The sequence below is a fragment of the Colletotrichum orchidophilum genome (genome assembly GCF_001831195.1).
Source record: "Colletotrichum orchidophilum strain IMI 309357 chromosome Unknown Scaffold_95.1, whole genome shotgun sequence".
NCBI classification, from domain to species: Eukaryota; Fungi; Ascomycota; class Sordariomycetes; order Glomerellales; family Glomerellaceae; genus Colletotrichum; species Colletotrichum orchidophilum.
In genome coordinates, this window is record NW_019173051.1 from 60,200 (window position 1) to 79,369 (window position 19,170).

Consider the following 19,170-nt stretch of genomic DNA (forward strand, 5'->3'; position numbering starts at 1 on the left):
TAAGTATCTACTTGCCAAACACATCCTCACCGACATCGACTTTGCCTACGCTCCAGATCTCTCTCTCGTCCTCAACCTCGTCATTGGACAAACCTAGGCCTCCCTGGCCACCCTCGGCCTCCCTGCGCTCACGTGCTTGTGCACCCAACCGCATCGTGACGCGCTTGAAGTAATCCTGCATGCTCCTCTTGGTGTTTGGTGGCAGAGCGGCGCCGTCGATGTACTTATCAAAGACCCGCGCCTCATCGTCCACAACGTTGAACAGAGCTACAAACGCAGCTTCCGCAGCTAGCTTGACTGGGATAACGGGGTCTCTGACGCTGGCAAAGATGGGTCCTGCGAGCACAGCAACATGCGGCCTGACCATATCCATGTCGACGCGGCTCATCGTTCGGACGATTACCAGAGCCAGTCGGCGAGAGTCGACAGGGCCACCCGGTTGAATCGTGTTGGCGAGCGCCTCGAAAATCTTCTTGTTCGAGTCAAAAGTCTTGGTCGAATCAGAAAGAAGGTATTTGCCTGTCGCGAGGATAACGTTATCGGCAATGTAAGGCTGTGACACGTGTTAGTTATGCATTGTTTGTAGCCCACTGCCCTGATCTACTTGCGTTCTTGTGAGACATGCCCTGGCCGAGGAGGTCGGGCAAGTCGTCCGCCAGAGGACTTTCAAGGAGACTCTGCGGAGACTCGACGAGCACTGCGTTCAGCGCGAGTGCGGAAGAATGGCTCCAGTGGCTGGTCACTACTCGGTTCTTGAGCAACCCATTAGCGGCCTCCTCGGGAACGTTCTTAATCAGTGCTCCAAGTAGCTTGGCGTTCGTGATTGTCATAGCGTCGTCTCGTTCGTCAGTGTCCAAGTCAATGAGACCCAAAACGGCGGCCCGCGATGTCTCGCCCATGTTGGCACCGGCTTTGCTGATGACTTCGTAGAGCGCGCTGAGCATAGCCGTCTTGACACCGGGGTCTGATGTCTTAGAGCCGGTAACGAGCTCGGCAATCAACGGATCAATACGCGGCGTGTACTTGATAAGAGTACCCAACGCCTTGGCTGCGCGGGCTCTGAGGACCTCGCTCGACGTGTCTGCGAGAGACTTGGCGAATGTGCGTTGTAGCTGGGGCAAGAATGGCTTCAAAGCCGCAGGCATCTTTTCCAGGAGATTGTTGAGAGTCAACAAGATGGCAGACTTGACTTCTGTAGACCTTTCAGAAACGACACGAATGAGAGGACCAGTGATCTGTGTGACAAACGGCTTCAGGGAAGCCTCACTTGTCCGGTCGACTATATCAGAGATGGCCAGAGCTGCCTGTGTTCTCTGATCCGGCGTGCCATTCATAAGACCTTGCAGGAAGATAGGCAGGATGGCGTTGATACCCTTGGGTAGCTCGAAACCAGGCAAGTTCGCGCCGGCCACGCCAACTTGCTGAAGCGTCTGTCTAGTCGAAATAACCAGGCCCTCCATCTCTTCCTTCTTAAGCTTTTTGGTGAACTCGCTGAGTGCAGCCCATGCCCCCTTGACGACATCCGGGTCTCTGTCATCGAAGGAGACGAGGAGTGACCGTACAATATCTTGGTTATAGCGCGAGTAATCCACTTCGCCAGCAGCAAAGAATTTTCCAAGGTGATGGGTAGTGGCTGCGCGTCTGCGGTGATCGTCGTGCTTTGTGAGTTGAAGTAGAACATTCATAACTGTATTGAGCCCGTCGTACTCGTCGATAGATAGGACAACAGTATCGAAAGATATCTCAAGATCCTCTCGCAAAGATTCGTCTTCGCAGTTGATGATGTTCTCCATCAGTGAGTTGATGATGTTGGGCAAACGGCGGTTCATAGCAGCACCGGCCACCCTCGACAAGGACGCAAGCGCCTTGGCGTTGAACGCAGAGATGGGAGGGGCGATAAGCGTGGGAATGAGATTGGGAAGAATAATATTGGAGCGAGTCGTCTCGGTGAGGAGGGTAAGCAAGGCTGACAACGCGTTGTCGGCATTCTCATCAGAGCGAAGAAGGTTGAGCAGGTATGGGAGTACCTGGTCCACGGCCCTCTTGCCCAGGATCTGCTGGAGAGAGTCGAAGGCTTCTGCAGCAGCCTCTCTGACATCAGCATCCGAGTCGGTAAGGGCTGTTCTAACGACAGAGATAAGCGTCTTCTCATGGTCCTCCAGTGCGTCCTCTGAGGCTGAGGCAATAAGTTCTTTGAGGGCAAGGCAGATACCCTGCTTTGCGTCTGTGTCGGTGGAGGTTTGCAAGCCCTCTTCGAGAGTAGGCAGTAGTGTGGAGAGCACACCATCTCCAGCTTTGCGAATCAATTCGCCGAGAGCATTGCTGGCAATGACCTTGTGCTCCATGTTGGAGCTTCCCAAACGCCGAATGATAAGTTGAGTAAGCGTTGGTACCAACTCCTTGAGAATACGAGGGCTGGAAACCAAAGCCTTCCACACAGCAACAGCGGCAGAGCGGACGGCATTGGCGGTATCGCAGCGGCAGACATAGAGAGCAGAGAGAATCTTGTTTCTCTTCTCTTCGCCAAGGACCTCACGGAGTGAAGCTCCTGCCTCTCTGGCGCTCTCCTCATCTTGCTCCTCGTCCTCAGCCTTACCACTGATGCCTGTAAGGTTGAAGAGAAGGTCACCGACAAGCTCGACTGAGCTGAGACGAATACGGTAGCTATCATCGGCCAAGCCACGCTCAAGCTCTGGGAGTAAAAGATCAACAGCGCGGACGGCAAAGTTCTTGACAAGGAGGCGACCAGCACGAAGAGCGGTCTCGCGGATAGACTCGACATCATCAGCAAGGCCAGATAAAATGGGCGGAATAATTCTGCCCAAGTAGTTTGCAAAGCTGTTGCCGAAGCACACAGGGAGGAAGATGAAGAGAGACATGAAGCCTTCGCGAACAGCCGGCTTGGTCGACTCGACATTTTGCAAAATAGTCGGTAGAGTTTCTTCGAGTCTGGTGGTACCCAAACCTGCGAGAACCTCGCTGAGGGCTTGGGCGGAGCCGAGACGGTCTCCAGCACCGTTGTCTGCTTTGAGGGTTTGCATGAGTCCAGGGATGAGATCCGGCAGGGCATCTTCTCCCAGCTTCTCCACCAATGACCCCAGAGCTCTAGAAGCCGTGGCACGAGTTGTGGGGACCGGATCGACAATGGCGAGCTTCAGTCCCGCAACAAGGATTGGCAAATGTGAGATCAAGTCTTTTCGTTCCGTGAGATGCGCAAGACTGCCAATGACCTGTGCCGCCTTGCGCTTGGTATTGGAACGGTCACCCAAACCACGCTGCAAGATTCTTGTGACCAGTGCCAGGGACGGAGCATCCAGGTAGTGCACGAATTGGACCTTGATCAAAGAATCCAAGGCATCGTCCGTGTATCTGGTGGGGTCGCTGAGCGCCTTGAGGAGAATGTCAACAAGACCCTTGATTTCAGGGTTACTGATAACTTCGCCGAATCTTTTTAAGCTCTTGTTAGCCCCCGAGCGGACCTCCTTGTGACTATCGTTGAGAACACCAGTGAGAGGTGGGATTATATCCGGCAAACTCTGTGCCAGCTGGTTTGGATCAAGGTAGGCCATGGCTCCCAGCAGGTCACAGGCTCCCTTTTTACTGCGCCATTGGTCATCATCCAAACCGTTGAGCAGGGTGGGAAGAATCTTCTTGACACCGTAGGAGCTCAGTTTGCCGAAACAAGCCTTTGCCGCTGCCAGACAGGAGTCTCGGACGTTGGCGTTGCTGTCACCGAAACCGGTGAGGAGCTGAGGGACGATTTGAATGACATAGGGTTCGAAAAGACGACCAAGTATGGTGGAGAGAAGCTCATATGCCAGTAGGGCCGCTTCTCTCTGGTTCGCCTCTTTTTTGTTTTCCATGGCACCCCTGAGTGTCATCATAATGCGCTGGTCTTTCAGTGATGAAATGCCACGGCCTTGAACGAGACCGGCAAGGCCATAGGCAGCACCCCGCTGCTCGGCATACTTTTTGGAAGTCAACAGAGTCTCGAGGACCTGAGAGAAATACTTTGAAGACTTGTCTCCGTAAGCTTGAATCAAAGGTGGCAAGCAATCAGCGATGGCATACTGCACGGTCTCGGACGGTGTGCTCAAGGTTGCCAGCAGTCTGTCGATGACAACGGGGAGTTTTGAATCGCCCGGCTTCAAGTGACGCGCGAGTGCACCATACATGATGATGACAGCTTCGTTGACACGGTCCGATGCCTCATTGTTCTTATCTGGCCCTTCGAGCGTACGCTCGAATACCCTCATCAACTTCTCAACCATACCCTTGCCATGCAGATCAATCGCGTGGATGGCTGCATCGAGCATCTCACTACGGACATTGGCATTCTGGTCGCCCAAAGGCCCGTTCTCAATGAGAAATTCGAAGAAAGGATCAAGCTGCTGCTTGGCCATGTGAGGGGCCAGTTCCTTGAACGCAGATCCAATGCCATGCCGCGATTCCCAGGGATCTGCCATATTTGTTTTCTTCGGCATGCCATACTCGTCTAACTGAGGGACGCGCGGTTTGGCGAGTTCGGTGTAGGAGGACTTCAGAGACTCCAAGATTGGCTCCAGCGTCGAGTTATGTGCATTGCAGGCCTCCGCCAAAGAACGGGCTGCGGCTCTACGGAGCTGAGCATCAATACTGTCAAAGTAGACAAGCATCTTGGCTGGCACTTCTTTAGACAGTGTGAAGCCGCTTTCCTCCCAGATATCACGGCCAAGCTCCACATTCTCCTCGACATCGTCGTGACATGCGAGCCAAATTTCATTGGAGAAGTCGGATTCGCTCATGTCAACTTCAGAGCTAATGGCTTGCAGCACAGCTGTTCTCACGCTGACTTGAGGGACGATGGATCCTTTGGCCAGGGCGGCGATTTCCTCGGCGGTCATGTTGGGGGCAACACATCGACACATGTCAGCAAAACAATCCTTGATGATCTTGTAGTGCTGAGTGTACTGCTGCATGGCCATAATCAGCGAGGATATCACCTCCAACCGAGGCGTTGCCGGGTCTTCGCAGATATTTGTGTGGAAGGAGAGGAACTCGATGGCGAGAACCAGTTGAGCGTCTCGGTCGTCAGGAGATGAACCGAAGCCTCCACTTTCGAGGACAGTAAAGACTAGGGGAAGAGCGTAGATGAGGGACACTGTGTCGAAAGGACGTTGCTCTCCAGCAAATCGCAATCGATAGAGCACTCTAGTTACAAGTACGTCGACAGGCTCTTCCTTGTAGTAATCGGGCAGAGCACTAACGTCACGAGCACGTAAGGTGGCCACTCCAACAAAAGGTCTCATAGGACCCAGGCGGCTCGTCGTACGATCTGAGCACGCCAGGTAAGCTAGGGGGGCAGCATCGCCTATTAGAAGGCTAGCACCAGCGTTGATGACGTCCAGAAGAGCCTTGACGGCGGGTCCCATCCAAAGAGCAGATTCGGTCGGAGGTCCAGTTGCGAGACTTTGGATAATCCCGATGCCACGCAGGAGTCTCGTCTCAATACGACGGACCGTGGCCCGGATTCCAGCTTCCTTCTTAAGCTGAGCAGTGACCTTTGCTGTCTCCTCCGCAGTGAGTTTCTTTTGTTGCCCCTTTTTCTGGGCCAGTTGCGACCTCAACTCGGCCTCCCATTTTAGAATGTCATAGTCCTTATTATTCTTGTCAGGCACAGTTGTCTGTGCCTTCTTTGCGAGGACATCCACGAAAGCAGTTCCCTCGGGGGTTCGGAAGATGGCAGCCTCGACCGGACCAATGGTGCGCAATTCGTCCGGTTTCAGATCCCGGCGTATAATCTCGACAATCTTGCTAGTCATAGTATCGGGAGACACAAATGCCAGCTCCGCAGCGGCGTCACAGGCCGCTTGTTTGACTGTATCTGACTTCTGCTCGATGGAAGTCCTGTCTGAGATTTCTCGCAGCAGGTCACCCTCTATCTCACGTGCCAATTCTCCGGGATCCCTTTCCACGCGCAAACAGAGTTCGATCCAGCTTGTGCGGGGAATAAGCTCTTTCCGAGCGAGCACAAGCAGTGAGCAAAGCTGTTCATCCACGGCCTCTCGCACAGCGCTCTGCGAATGTTCTGGTAAACCCTTTGGGTTGACGCATATGGCGCGAAGAACAAGATGAAGGTTCGTTTTGTCGGTTTTGGACAGAACTGCCGCGCTATCCTTGTCACCGCTTTCTAGAGTCTCGAGCCAGTGCCAAATGCCGCTCACAATGGCCTGCGAAACAAGCGTAGGTCTTGCAGCATAAACCAAGGTAAGAGTGTTTGTTGCGATTTGTCGGGTTTTAGGGGTGGCTACTGAAGCCCCAACGGCGTAGATGAAGGCCTCGGCCCATGCCACAGCAACCGACTGGGGTGTCTTCTCAGACAAGTGCTCTGCAGCGGCCGACAAAGCCCGAGCGAACCAAGTGAGCTCATCCTCAGCAGTGATCTTCCCGTAGACACGAGGGTTCAGCAAGAAAGAAGGCTTCGGCTCGAGGGTGAGACACTGTCCAGTGAGGGAGACTTTGGCTAGTGTTGACCTGAGGGTCGATGTCACATTGGATTGTTGGGACCACGACGTAAGCGTGGTAGCAATGAAGGCACCGACTGTCATGTTGTTTTGAGCTGCAACCAGGGGGTTGGCGACAACCTCGTTGTAAGTATCGAGAAGCTTGGGTACAGTAGCTTCAGCAAACTTGACGGCATTTGTCGAGAGATCCCCAGAGGCCGAAGACAGGTTGAAAATCTCTCCAACGCGCAGAAGCCAGATACGCCGAGTTGGGAACTTCTTGTCAGAAATACCTTTCAGGCATGCGTCAACAACCGGTTTGGCCACTTCAACGTCGTTTTGGAGTAAAAATCCAGCCGATCTTGCGAGGGCTGATGTCTCAACCGCGAGGGCAGCTTCATTTCCTTCCTTTGCCGAGATGGCGGCCAGAGCCGTTGCAATCTTATCGGCAGTGGTCTTGGATAGTGTGATTGCCTCTAACATTTCGCAGTGGAGGATTCTATGGTCTGCCGATGCCAACTTTCCACCCTTGACAGGCCCTACAATCTCCTCTGAGATCTTTTCGAGGGCCTTTTCCTCGTGACTTTGAGCAGCGAGAGCGTTGAAGGCCTTGACAGCACCGGTGCGAGTGACAACGTTGCTAGACTTGACATTCGAAAGGATAGGTTTGAGCAAGTTGCCCACCAGAATCTGGGAAAGGTCGTAGTCCTTGGGAAGGCAGCGAATGAGAGGAATAAGCACATCGCTCAGGACAATCTCGGGGGCCCTGAGCAGGCCTTTTTCCAGGGGGGGAATAATCTCCTTGGTGAGTTCATCAAGGGTGACGAAATCGAGGAAGAAGTCCTCTAGGCCAGATGCTACATGGGCCGGTAACGCTGTCCGAGAACCGATTATTTCTCTGGTGTAAAAGGTGAAATACTGGGATTTCTGAGCCTCGAGGGCAGGCTTCACGGCAGGTATCCTCGAACTAACGCCGGCGATAATTCCGAGAAGAGGAGTCTTCGTTGCGGAGGGTTGCGCGGCCTTGGCCGTCAGCAGCTGTACGGCGTCCTTTAGAGCCTTCTCGGGGCTTTGGTGCAAGGAGAAGAGTTTGCGCAGTCCTCTCCGAGTAACAACGATGGCGGAATGGGCCATGCCACCCTTGGCGGCGGATTGAAGACACTTGTCCAGAGCATCCGCATCACTCAGGAGAATCTGGGAAGCAAATTTATCCCACTCGGTAGTTTTTGCGAGGTGCTGCATGAGCAGACTGCACCATTCGACTAGAACAAAGGCATTGCTCGCGGCGATGCCGGGTTTCTGCGACTCTGCGCGCAGAGCGGCAACGAAGGCGGCGAGGATGTCGGGCTCAATGCCCTTGTCTAGGATGGCGGACAGACATTCCTGGACGGCGAGTCGTGAGGGTCGGTCGGTGTAGAACGCATGTGTCCAGAAGAGTAGCTGAACAAGCTTGCGGGTGGATGCCGAGTCGGTGTCTGTAACAACAAGGAGAAGAGTGGTTCAGCATCCGGTCCACGAGAGTATGATAGATGCGCGGCGGCAGTAACAGGCACGGCACAGAGGGCAATCGCAAACAAAGATTCGTACCAGCGTTGGATATCCTGTCCACCAGGGTGCGCAGATGAGCTATCCTTTTTGAGGTCGAGGAGGACGTGAGGGCGGATCTCGTGGCAGCGAAATCGAGAGGGACAGAGCCGGTGCCTGAGCTAGAGCCATTGGCGACGACTTCAGTCATTTTGGCGGGATTGAGGGCGGACAGAAGGCAGCATTGGGGGCAAGTCAGCCAGCTGTGCGTTCGACAAGCAGGAGGAGAGTCGCAGTCAGCTTTCGTATGCGGATAGAGGTGAGGGCGGCGTCGGAGTGAGCAAAGGGCTTGTGGTGGTGAAGTGAACTGAGGAGTAGAAACAATACGGTCGCCGTTGGCACAAATTGTCAGGTAGCGGAGAGGGTGGTACCTCGAAGTAGACACTGCTGCAGTTGGTACCGGCGCAGGGGGACGGGATCAGATCAGGTCACTTTGCAGGTACTTCGGCACCGGGCTGGGATTATTTACGACGGTGCAGTCCATGGACGTCGGGTGGGAATACTTTTTTTTTCTGCCGCACGCAGCTGAACGGAGGAGGAGCACAGGGACTGGCTGGGGTGGGGACACACCGGCGCGGCGAGGTGCACATCGTACCTAGGTGTGAAAAGCGACCGATGTACCTCAAGACAGCGGGATATACCTAACTACCTTAGGTAGGTAGGGTTGTGTGGCCCGGCGCCGAGACTGAATGGGGTGGAGGGGTTGATGATCCGGATGAGGCAGGCGGTGCCAAATCGGTCAGCTACCCACCTTAAGGTAGGCAGGTCTCTTCGTGCTCCAACATAGCCATCAAATAGGTATACGTCAGGTTGTAGGGTTTCGGCTCATCCCACCTATGTGCCTGAGGAACCTGCCCTACAAAATCCAGATCATGGCGGGGTACGAAAGAAGATAAGGCACCTCACATGCTTAGGTACCTACGGGTACGATCACTCATGATGGCTCATCCAAACTCACCATGCCCTCCTTTGCTTTACCAGACTAAGTTTAGGTAAGGCAAGGGAGGGAATGCATACAGCTTCAATTGAAGATGAAGTTGTATCTTACCCAAGGCACCAAATTGTTACCTCCTTGTCGTATTTAGGCTCTGTTGGTGATTTTCCCTCCAACCACGGGCACGATTCATAATACTGGAGCTATTTCAGAACCTTGAACGATGACGCAGCGGCAGCTCTCCTGCAATTCGAAGCCCTAATAGCTCAAGGTACCTCAGGCGGCCACGGTACCATGTACCTCAGGGAGTTGTTGCCGGTCTGACTCAAACGAGGAAAAAATCATTGAATTTCCCCGTCTTTCGCAGACTCTAGCCACAAGAGGGAGTGAGGGAGTAGGTATTCTCCACGGAAAACTGCCCAGACTCGGCCAGGGACCTCTGTTGCCATAGCCTTATCAACCTTTTACTTGGTCCCCCACCATCTAGCACCCGATGGGAAGCATCCCCCATCGGTTTCGTCACTTGTTTAGTTTAGCCTCACCTTGGACGCATGTCTTCTCCCTGCCTGTGAAGCGTACTAGATTGGAAGCGTATTATACATATGGGGAAGTAAAGAGGGCCGGGTCAGCTATCAAGCCCAGAGCCACCGGAAATACCGTACCTACTTGAGGGTATTCGTACGAATACACCACCATCATCCGTCCTCTACCAATTTGGACCCTGCCAGACAAGGTCGCGTAAGGCAGCCCACGTTTTTATCCACATCCACCTGGGCGTTCATTCCCAATACCACTGACGGCCTGTGTCCTGAATTTGGTGCCCAGCTAGACAGACAGCCGACACCTGACTCTGCGTCGGAGACACTCTCACTCGCTCACTGCCTTGCACCACCTCGCCTCGCCCTGTCTCTCGCAACACAATTCCAGCAGGGCCAGTCGTCAACCCTGACAAAGCTGGGAGCCCAGCCGCACCGTTGACATCACTCTACCTTACTCTATGCCTTACCTGTCTAGGTAATACAGCACTAAAGTCGCCTCGCGCTCCGAGGTACTAGGTAATTACCTACTATTATCATCTTCATCCTCCGCTGTGCCTGGTTTGCGCTCACTCATTTCACACACTCGACTGTTACTTGTCGCTCACTCATGATAGGACCCCAGGATTCAACGCCTTCTCCGGCAGCATCACCAGTCATTACCTTCTCGTCGACCCCTTCTGGACCTTGGACTGTTTATTTTCCGCCCCCAGCTCCGCCGTCGCCTCTCGGCCCGGCTCCAATTCCTGTCCTTCCCGTTTCTTCGACTGAATTCCCCCTTTGATTCCGTACCTCAAATTGCTTGCTTCTTCTCATTGAGCAGTCCCCACGCTCAGACCCCAGGCAATCACCATCTGGCTTTCGAGAATTTGCAGAGTCATAGAACTCAGACCAATTGCCAGTCGCTACTGATCCCTTCCCCTCCAGTTTCACCCTACCGAGCAAACCATGGCCGGAGCCAAGAAGAAGAAGAAGCCCGCGGCCAACCCGGCCAGAGGCTTCGCCACCACCTCCGTTGCATCATCCAAGCCTCGGACCGAGCCCGTTGAAGGGGCCGAAGCCACCACTGCCGCCCGGGCTGCTGCTGCCGCTGCCGCTTCCAATTCAGATGCACCGTCATCCGATCCTCAGTCTTCCTCAAACGGTGCTGGTGACAAATCTGCCAAGACGGAGCTGAGCCCTGAGGAATTTGAAAAGCAACTCGACGAATCCGAATTACAGCTCTTGGTTGAAAAGTACGCTCAAAAAACCAAGCGGGATGCTCAACGCCAGCGCACGAGGCTTGAGACCGATCGCCGCCTGCTAAGGGGCCAAGCCGATACTGTCAACTCGAAGAAGTGGTTACCCCAAGAGTTGATGGATCAAGTTCTTGATCTCATCCAGGCCGAGAGTCGCTTTGCATCGTCAAGTGTCTCCACAGAGACCTCTGCCAGCGGAAAGCTGCTTCCGGAAGAAGACATGGTCATCAAGCTGTGGACTCTTCAACAGACGCTTGCTAGTGTTGGCTTCCCCGAGGAACGGGTTCAAGCTGTGATGCGACATATTTTAGACATTGCGCCAAACATACCGTCTTTTGCAAAGGATAGCCTTTGGGGTCTTGAAGAGGCCCTTGACTGGCTGGCTAGAGAGTGCCCCAGCGATGAGTTACCCGACTACGAGGGACGAGGAAAACAGGGCATCAGGCAGCTAGGTGAGCTGCAGCTCTGTGACCCTCCAGGCCGCCGCGACAGAAGCTGACCGTCCAACTCATAGAAACTCCGGCTGAGAGCCCCTTACCTTCAGGGGCCACAACCCCTTTACCTGATGGACGCCAGAAGCCCGGTGTAGCATCCAAAAACAGCGCCAAGAAGAAGGCCGTAGTGACTTGCGATATTGACCTTGAGCCAGATGAGCTGGTTCCTGTTTACCTCGAAACAAAGACCAAATTATTCGAGCTTGAACGAAACCAGCCAGGAAGACGAAAGCAAAGCAGTAACAAGGCTGAGGCAAGCGATGGAGCGGATCTGCAAGCCGAGCTTCGCGCAAAGATAGTCAAAATCGAGAAGGACGTCCTCTTCGACAAGTTTGCCGCGGAGCAAGAGTGGAGGACCCGGAAAGCGGCCTTGGAGAAGGAGCTTGCAACCGCAAGAAAGCAACAGGCGCAAGAGGAAAAGGAGAAAGAGCCGCCCAAGGCGATTGCCGAAGCAGCCGGGTCTTCTGGTGGAGATGTCAACGACGCGGCCGAACGCATCGCTGCTGAGATTCTGGCCCAGTCTGATGATGATGACGATGGCGGTCTTAGTGATCTTTTCGCCAATCTGCCTGTCACCGAAGTGGATGCCACAGGCAAATCGAGCACAGTACTCAACGGCACAGACGGTATCAAGATTACGATTCGGGATTTTGGGAAATGGACTGGTGTCTCTCCCATACGAGCTTTGGAAGAGGCATGCAGAGCGAGGTATGGCCTATCAATCCTCGATGCTAAATTCTGAGATTGACTTTATCACAGAGACGCCTCGACGAGGATCAATTACCGCCTTATTTCAGAGGTCCCGTTTGCCAACCGTCACTCCGTCTCTGTGGCCTGGACAAAGCCTCAAAATGTCCCATCCGCATCTCAGGATGATAGCGTTGACGTCATCACCATCCCGTCAAGCTTCAACTTCAGCATGAAGACCATTGCAACGCCCGACAAGAAACAGTCAGAAGCCTACATTGCAACATGGGCCCTGTTCCACATCTTCGGCACCTCAGCGAAGGAGGAGAAGGTTGGAATGAGATTGCCTCCTGTCTGGCGTGAGCTATGGGATGAGCTTGCAGAGGCCAGAAAAAGCCAGCTGGACTCCATAGACCGGGAAGCGATCAGAGAGTTACGAGATCTCGTGCGTCAGAGACAGGACCAGGAGCTGGAAGATGGTGTCATTCTCCAAGGTGCTTTCAAGGGAAGGGCCGCTGCCCGTAATCAGAACGATAACAAGGACGAGGCCGCTCAAGATGCCGCGAAGCGTCTCTCTAATGGGCCCGAGTATTATCAAAATATTTGGGCGCAGAAGATTAACACTCCCAGGTATCAGGCCATGCTCCAGTTCCGCATGCAGCTTCCCATGTGGAATTTCAAACAGCAAGTCACGGATGCTGTAGACAGAGAGCAAGTCGTCATCATCTGCGGAGAAACAGGCTGTGGTAAGAGTACTCAGGTGCCAGCTTTCCTCTTGGAGCACCAACTGGCCCAGGGGAAGGCATGCAAGATCTATTGCACTGAGCCGCGGCGAATTTCCGCCATTTCGTTGGCTCGCAGGGTCAGCGAAGAGCTCGGTGAGGGCCGTAATGATCTGGGAACGGCCAGGTCATTGGTGGGCTACTCCATCCGCCTTGAAGCGAATACTTCTCGTGAAACGCGGCTGGTCTTTGCGACTACGGGTATCGTTATGCGAATGCTGGAAGGTTCGAACGATCTTCGTGAAGTCACTCATCTGGTCCTGGACGAAGTTCACGAGAGGTCCATCGATAGTGATTTCTTGCTCATCATCTTGAAGAAGCTGATGCTGAGACGCAAGGATCTGAAGGTGGTTCTCATGTCGGCCACAGTCGATGCCGAGCGATTCTCCAATTACCTCGGTGGAGCGCCGGTGCTTACGGTTCCCGGACGTACTTTCCCCGTTCAAGTCAAGTATCTGGAGGATGCAATCGAAACAACTGGCTACACTGTTGGACAGACCCCTGAAGAGAAGATGGTTGATCTCGACGACGATGTGGTCGAGGCGGAAGCGGAAGGCACCAAGTCCACAGTCGGAGCTGACCTTTCGGCTTACTCCCCCAAGACCAGGAACAGCCTTGCACAGATGGACGAGTACCGAATCGACTTCGACCTCATTGTGCAGCTTATTGCCAAGGTCGCCTCCGCGCCAGAATATATCCCTTACAGCAAAGCGATCCTCGTTTTCCTTCCAGGCATCGCAGAAATTCGAAATCTGAACGATCTCCTCTCTGGCGACCCTTCGTTTGTGCGTGACTGGCTAATCTATCCGCTGCACTCGACCATCGCGACTGAGGATCAGGAAGCCGCCTTTCTCGTGCCACCTCCCGGCACAAGGAAAATCGTGCTTGCAACCAACATTGCCGAAACCGGCATCACGATTCCTGACGTGACCTGCGTCATAGACACGGGTAAGCATCGTGAGATGAGATTCGACGAAAGAAGACAACTCTCCCGCCTTATCGACACATTCATCTCCCGCGCGAACGCAAAGCAGCGTCGCGGAAGAGCTGGGCGCGTTCAGGAGGGCCTCTGCTTCCACATGTTCACCAAGCACCGGCACGACACGGTCATGAGCGACCAACAGACTCCCGAGATGCTGCGTCTCTCACTTCAAGACCTCGCAATTCGCGTCAAGATTTGTAAAATCGGCGGCATTGAGGAGACTCTGAGCGAAGCTTTGGACCCGCCTTCTGCCAAGAACATTCGCCGCGCTGTGGATGCACTCATCGATGTCCGAGCCTTGACGCCTGCTGAGGACCTGACGCCTTTGGGTAATCAACTCGCCAGGCTGCCTCTGGATGTCTTCCTGGGCAAGCTCATTCTGATGGGTGCGATCTTCAAATGCCTCGACATGGCCATTACAGTAGCGGCCATTCTGTCCTCCAAATCACCATTCACGGCACCGTTTGGCCAGCGAGCTCAGGCTGACCTTGTTCGCAAGGGCTTCCGTAGAGGAGATTCGGATCTTCTTACCGTATACAATGCGTATCTTGCATGGAAGCGCGTATGCCAGTCGACCACTGCTTCTGGTGGCAAGGAGTTTCAATTCTGTCGGAAGAACTTCCTCGCTCAACAGACCTTGGCCAACATTGAAGACCTCAAAGGCCAGCTGCTGGTCTCGGTAGCAGACTCTGGCTTCCTCTTGCTGACTGATGAGGAGAGAAGAGCGCTCAACAGAGTACGTTATGGGTCCAATTCGCGAGGACGACGTCATCAGAGCTTCTTTGATATCCCTCAACGTGTAAGCATCAACAGCGAAAACGATTCCATCACAACGGCGGTCATTACATGGAGCTTCTATCCAAAACTTTTGGTTCGTGAGAACCCAGGAAGCCGGGGTCTGCGCAACATCGGCAACAACCAGTCAATCAGCCTGCACCCGTCCTCTGTCAACAAGGGACACAATGAGCTAAAGTGGCTGTCTTACTACCACATCATGCAATCAAAGAGGCAAGGATCCTTTGTTAAGCCTGTAGAGTCCATGTACAAGAAGCTAACATGCATCAATAGTGTATATCATGCACATGAGACAACGGTGGCTGACCCCTTTGCTATTGCTCTCCTGTGTGGTGATGTTCGTGCCGACGTTAGTATCCCTATTGAGCTTAAACCCTACTTCCCAAAACTGATCTTTAGCCGGTACAGATGTTCTCTGGCGTGCTCGTCCTTGACGGCAACCGCTGCCGATTCGCGCTGCCTGATTGGAAGACGATGCTTGTCATCAAGGTTCTCCGTACCAGGCTTCGGGAGCTCCTCACTCGCTCCTTCAAGCAACCTGGCAAATTGCCAACAGCTCAGCATGAAAGATGGCTGGCGATTTGGCAAAAGATATTCTCCCAGGAGGTTAACAAGGAGAATGTCAGTGCGACTGTCAGCAAAACATAGAATGTTTGGAGCATTCGCTTGTCTTAGGATGCGTGGACGTAAGCTCCCTGTGGTATTTGGCATGCTGTCTCACGTGGCCCAAAGAGATGGTCTGGTTTGTAGGCATGGGGCCAGTTGCTGGCTGCTAGCTTATGTGTTCTATCCAGGGAAGCAAAACACTGCAGGATGCTTCCGACATTGCATCTTGATTTTGTAAGAGCCAACATGGCAAGAGTCGAAAGAGAAGAGGGAGAGGGAGACATCATGAACAGTGCTAGATGCAGTTTTTGAGGACGAGCCGAGAGAACAGCAACACTTGCTAGCATTTGCTTGGTTGACAGAGGGCCATTTGGGACGCAGCACACGGGAGAGAGCCCCAAGTGTGCTTCATGGATAGGACAATGACAAAGCATCAGGAAACAGGCTGGGTTTCAATCCTTAAGCCTAAGCCCACTCAGCAAACCATCCTCCTCCGCATCCAACCGCACATCAGTGGTAGGATTCATGTCACAAAGGATACCTTTTGCAGCGCAGATCAAGTTAGACACAGTACAGTACCTAGACTAGATGGGGTATTTCAGTCAAAGAATTCGGTAGCAGAGCATTAGGCACTTGATATTAACCCCTTTGGTGTTGAGGCACGATGAGATATGTATAAGTGTGTGTTTCTGTGTTTGCCAGGACTCCTACTCAAATGCAAGAGTCATAATACCATTTTCCATGAACGCCGTAATTAATGATGGTCTTCTGCGACCTGGCTACTGCCGTTTCCCCCCTCAATTTCTGCTTCCTTGGACGCATTAGTTGTAGTAGTCGTGGCCATAAGCAAGGCCTTGAAGTCGGCATTACTCTTCATCGGTTTCCGAGTCTCCGTTTCCCCACTAGCACCGTTGGCTTTGGATACTGATTGTGGAATTGCGGCCTGATCAACCCCTCCCACGCTCAAAGCCTTGGGCATAAAACCCAGTCCTCTCTTGGCACCGCCCTTGCCCAAGACTGGCCGCTTTACAGCCGTGGATGGTGGGATGAATGCAGTGCCACTGCCAGTCTTTGTGGGCGCCGAAGCCTTGTCGGTCTGCTTCTTCCCGCCAGTACCGTATATGATCTTGTCTGTTCGAAATTCCCCCTTGGCCCGTTTGAGTTCCTCAATGGACCCAGTCCGTAACTTACGGCCATCCAAGACATAACCATCAAGCTGGAGCATGGCGCGGCCGGCGCTCGGTTCGTCTTCAAACTCGATCTTGGCGCCACCGTGACTAGGCTGGAGAACGAAGCTCTTGAACCCTCCAACCTTGTCAACAATTTCCTTCACCCGCGCATCATTGACGGTGTCGGGGATATTCAAAAGTGCGATACTCCTCAAGGCAATCTTAGCACGATTTGGTCCACCTTGAAGGCTAGCGGTATCACCCTTATCATCTCCCATCGTCGCGTCTCCTTCATCGTCCCGACTTGGCACTGGAGATGCGCCCTCTTTCGAAACAGCCGCCGACCTCTTGAAGTTGCTGGGTGTCGATATCTGTACAGTCATGACGCTGCCACGAAAGTTCACATTGTTCAGCCCAGACGCAGCCTTCTCAGCCTCCTCCTTGGTTCCCATCTCTACATAGGCTGTCCCATGGCCCTTACCGGCCATGTTTCTTGGGATGCTGACGCGCTTCACGGTTCCGTATTTCGAAAAGACCTTTTGCACGTCATCTTCAACGGCCGCGACGTCAAGGTTGGTGATGTGAAGTTCTCGACCCTCCTCGATGGCGCCATGACGCTTCTTCGCACGGGACGGATCAGAATACATGGCCACCAATTTGAACTTTCCATCGAGAACAGTGCCATGCTTAGCAGTTGCTTTGGCAGAAGACGAACGGGCCCGAAACGTCACGTAACTGAAGCGTCGATGAACATTGCCCTTCAAACTGGGCATCCGGATACTCAGTATCTCGCCACAATCTTTGAAGAGATTTCTGAGGTAAGTCTTGTCCGCTGTGGGTGGGTAGTTGGTGACGTAGACGGTCAGATCAGTGCCGGGTTGGACGCTGATCTGTGCTTGTCCAAAGTACTTCCCGTCTCTGAGCAGAGCCGATTGAGCCTCCTCCGGGGTCCTGAATTCTACCATGACAGTCTGGGTATTTTCTGGAGGGTCAATGGCAGGGTCCGTTACATCGACAATATGGCCATACTCTTTGAAATACTGGCGTATCTTGGTTTTGGTTGTTTCAGCAGGGAGGTTGCTAACGAGAACCGACGTGTTTTCTCGGTCTCTTTTCAGGCCCTGAGGCTTCAGAGCCATCTCGGCCTCTGTAGCCTCACTTTTGGGTCGTTTGTTGGAGGTCTCGTCAGCCGTATCAGCCTCCTCTTCCCGCTTTCTTTTGGAGCTGGAAGACGAGTCATCATCCGCCACTTGAGCTGCGTAGGCAGTTTGCTGTTCTTGAGCCTGGGCAGCGTAATACTCAGCTGCCTGGGCTGCCTCTCTCTCGCGCCGCTTGGAGACCTCCTTGCGGGTTTCGTAGACTGTGTCGATAGCGATACGGACCGTACTGGGGAGCTCGTAGTCATTGCAGTGCTGGACGTAAACGTCAATGACCCTCTCGGGCCAATCCAAGGTTTTTCTTTTGATAGCCCTTCCAAGGACAGCCGTGGCCACCGATGGCACCCTCAGGCCAATCGCAGCAGTGGATGGTGTAGGACTGCGATCTTTGCCATTGGAGGCAAATATCATCATTTCCCAGAGGTAGTAGTTCAGCCAGAAGTCATAACTATCAGCGTACAACTGCTTCTCAGCCAGCTTGTGCCACTCGCTTCTCGCTTCGTCAACGTTGCGTTTCTTCTCGGTCAGGTATTGAATGTATATGCGCTCCAAACGAAAATTAGGGTCGCCTCTGTAGCTGTCGCCGTATCGATGCTTCGCCTGGTCAACAAATTCGAGTGCAGCGCGCAAACCCATGTCAGCGATATCAACATCCTCATCGGTTGCGTTCAGATCCATTGCCTTTCGCTTGAGGAACCCGCACCAGGCAGCGTACATGTCGAGGAGCGCAGCCATGCCATTTTTATAAAGCTCGGGGTTGCTCGTCGCCTTATGCTTGATCTGCTCGATCTCGTTGAAGGGGAGCTTGGCGTCTTCGGCGGTCAGGATGTAGCGCGACCAAATGGCCCCGGACCACGGGCAGTGATCAACAGCCCGACGCAATACATCAACCATGCCCTGGGGCGACTGGGCATATGTTCCAGACGTAGATAGAAAGCGGACATATTCGTTCCAGGTGGAATCGTCGAAGGCAAAGGTGCCGGTCAAGGCTCTGGCGTAGAGTCCCCGGCAGAGGTCGCCTGTAGCCTCTGCCTGCTTGTTGCTTCGCTTGCTCTGTGCGCACTCCCACTCAAGATATTCTCTGAGGAGATTGCGATAAACTTCATCCTTCCCTTCGCGAGAAGCTTGGCGCAACTTCAATTCGTGGTGGTCTCGATCCTCGGTCAACTTCTTGGCCTCTTGGGACTTTGGGTTGGCAGTAATCCCCTGCATTGTCTCCTCCCAGGCGGCCTTGTTATAGGTCGATAAAAACTCGGAAAAGGCTTGCGCAGTACTGTCGCGGGTGACATGTGGAACTTGTAGTCGATCGGTGTAGAGGAATGTGATGCGGCGGATCCCCTCTGCGGTGCGCGAGCGTGCGAGCAGGCCGCTTTCGAGGGAAATCCATCGGTCCCAGAGGTCGTGACTGTCGCTGATTCGGAATTGGATTGCTTCGTAGCCTTGCTGCCACAGTGAGAGGGCGGCGTTGAGAGAAAAGAGCTCGCAGCCCATGCGGCGTTCCTCATCGGACCATCCTGCTTCGTAGGACTGACTGGCGACGTAAAGGGACCAAAAGTAATCGCAGTATGCGCGCCAGACCTTGACGCTGTTGGGTTCGGCCTCCACGGCGTGTTTGAACAGTTCGATGACGTGAACACGCTTCTCTAGGTCGTTGGCGTGACGGCTGTTCTCAGCGACGTAATCCAGCCATTTGTCCTCCCCTACCGGCAGGGTCGCCATCTTGC

At 53.6% G+C, this 19,170-nt stretch overlaps 3 protein-coding genes across 3 annotated transcripts; 1 reads left to right on the forward strand and 2 right to left on the reverse strand.

The window, feature by feature from the left end:
• Positions 1-7: 7 nt before the first annotated feature.
• Positions 8-8,217, reverse strand: CORC01_10004 (uncharacterized protein; the record flags this gene model as incomplete). The annotated part of the gene is made up of 3 exons (XM_022621633.1): positions 8-519; positions 605-7,957; positions 8,070-8,217. 3 exons carry the CDS (start codon positions 8,215-8,217, stop codon positions 8-10), a joined length of 8,013 nt encoding a protein of 2,670 aa, XP_022471857.1.
• Positions 8,218-10,484: 2,267 nt separating this feature from the next.
• On the forward strand, positions 10,485-15,162 carry CORC01_10005 (helicase associated domain-containing protein; the record flags this gene model as incomplete). The annotated part of the gene is made up of 4 exons (XM_022621634.1): positions 10,485-11,226; positions 11,289-11,976; positions 12,028-14,863; positions 14,923-15,162. The coding sequence occupies 4 exons, from the start codon at positions 10,485-10,487 to the stop codon at positions 15,160-15,162; spliced, it is 4,506 nt and encodes a 1,501-aa protein (XP_022471858.1).
• Positions 15,163-15,874: 712 nt separating this feature from the next.
• CORC01_10006 (RNA recognition domain-containing protein) lies at positions 15,875-19,165 on the reverse strand (the record flags this gene model as incomplete). The annotated part of the gene is made up of 1 exon (XM_022621635.1): positions 15,875-19,165. One exon carries the CDS (start codon positions 19,163-19,165, stop codon positions 15,875-15,877), a length of 3,291 nt encoding a protein of 1,096 aa, XP_022471859.1.
• Between the last annotated feature and the right edge of the window lie 5 nt (positions 19,166-19,170).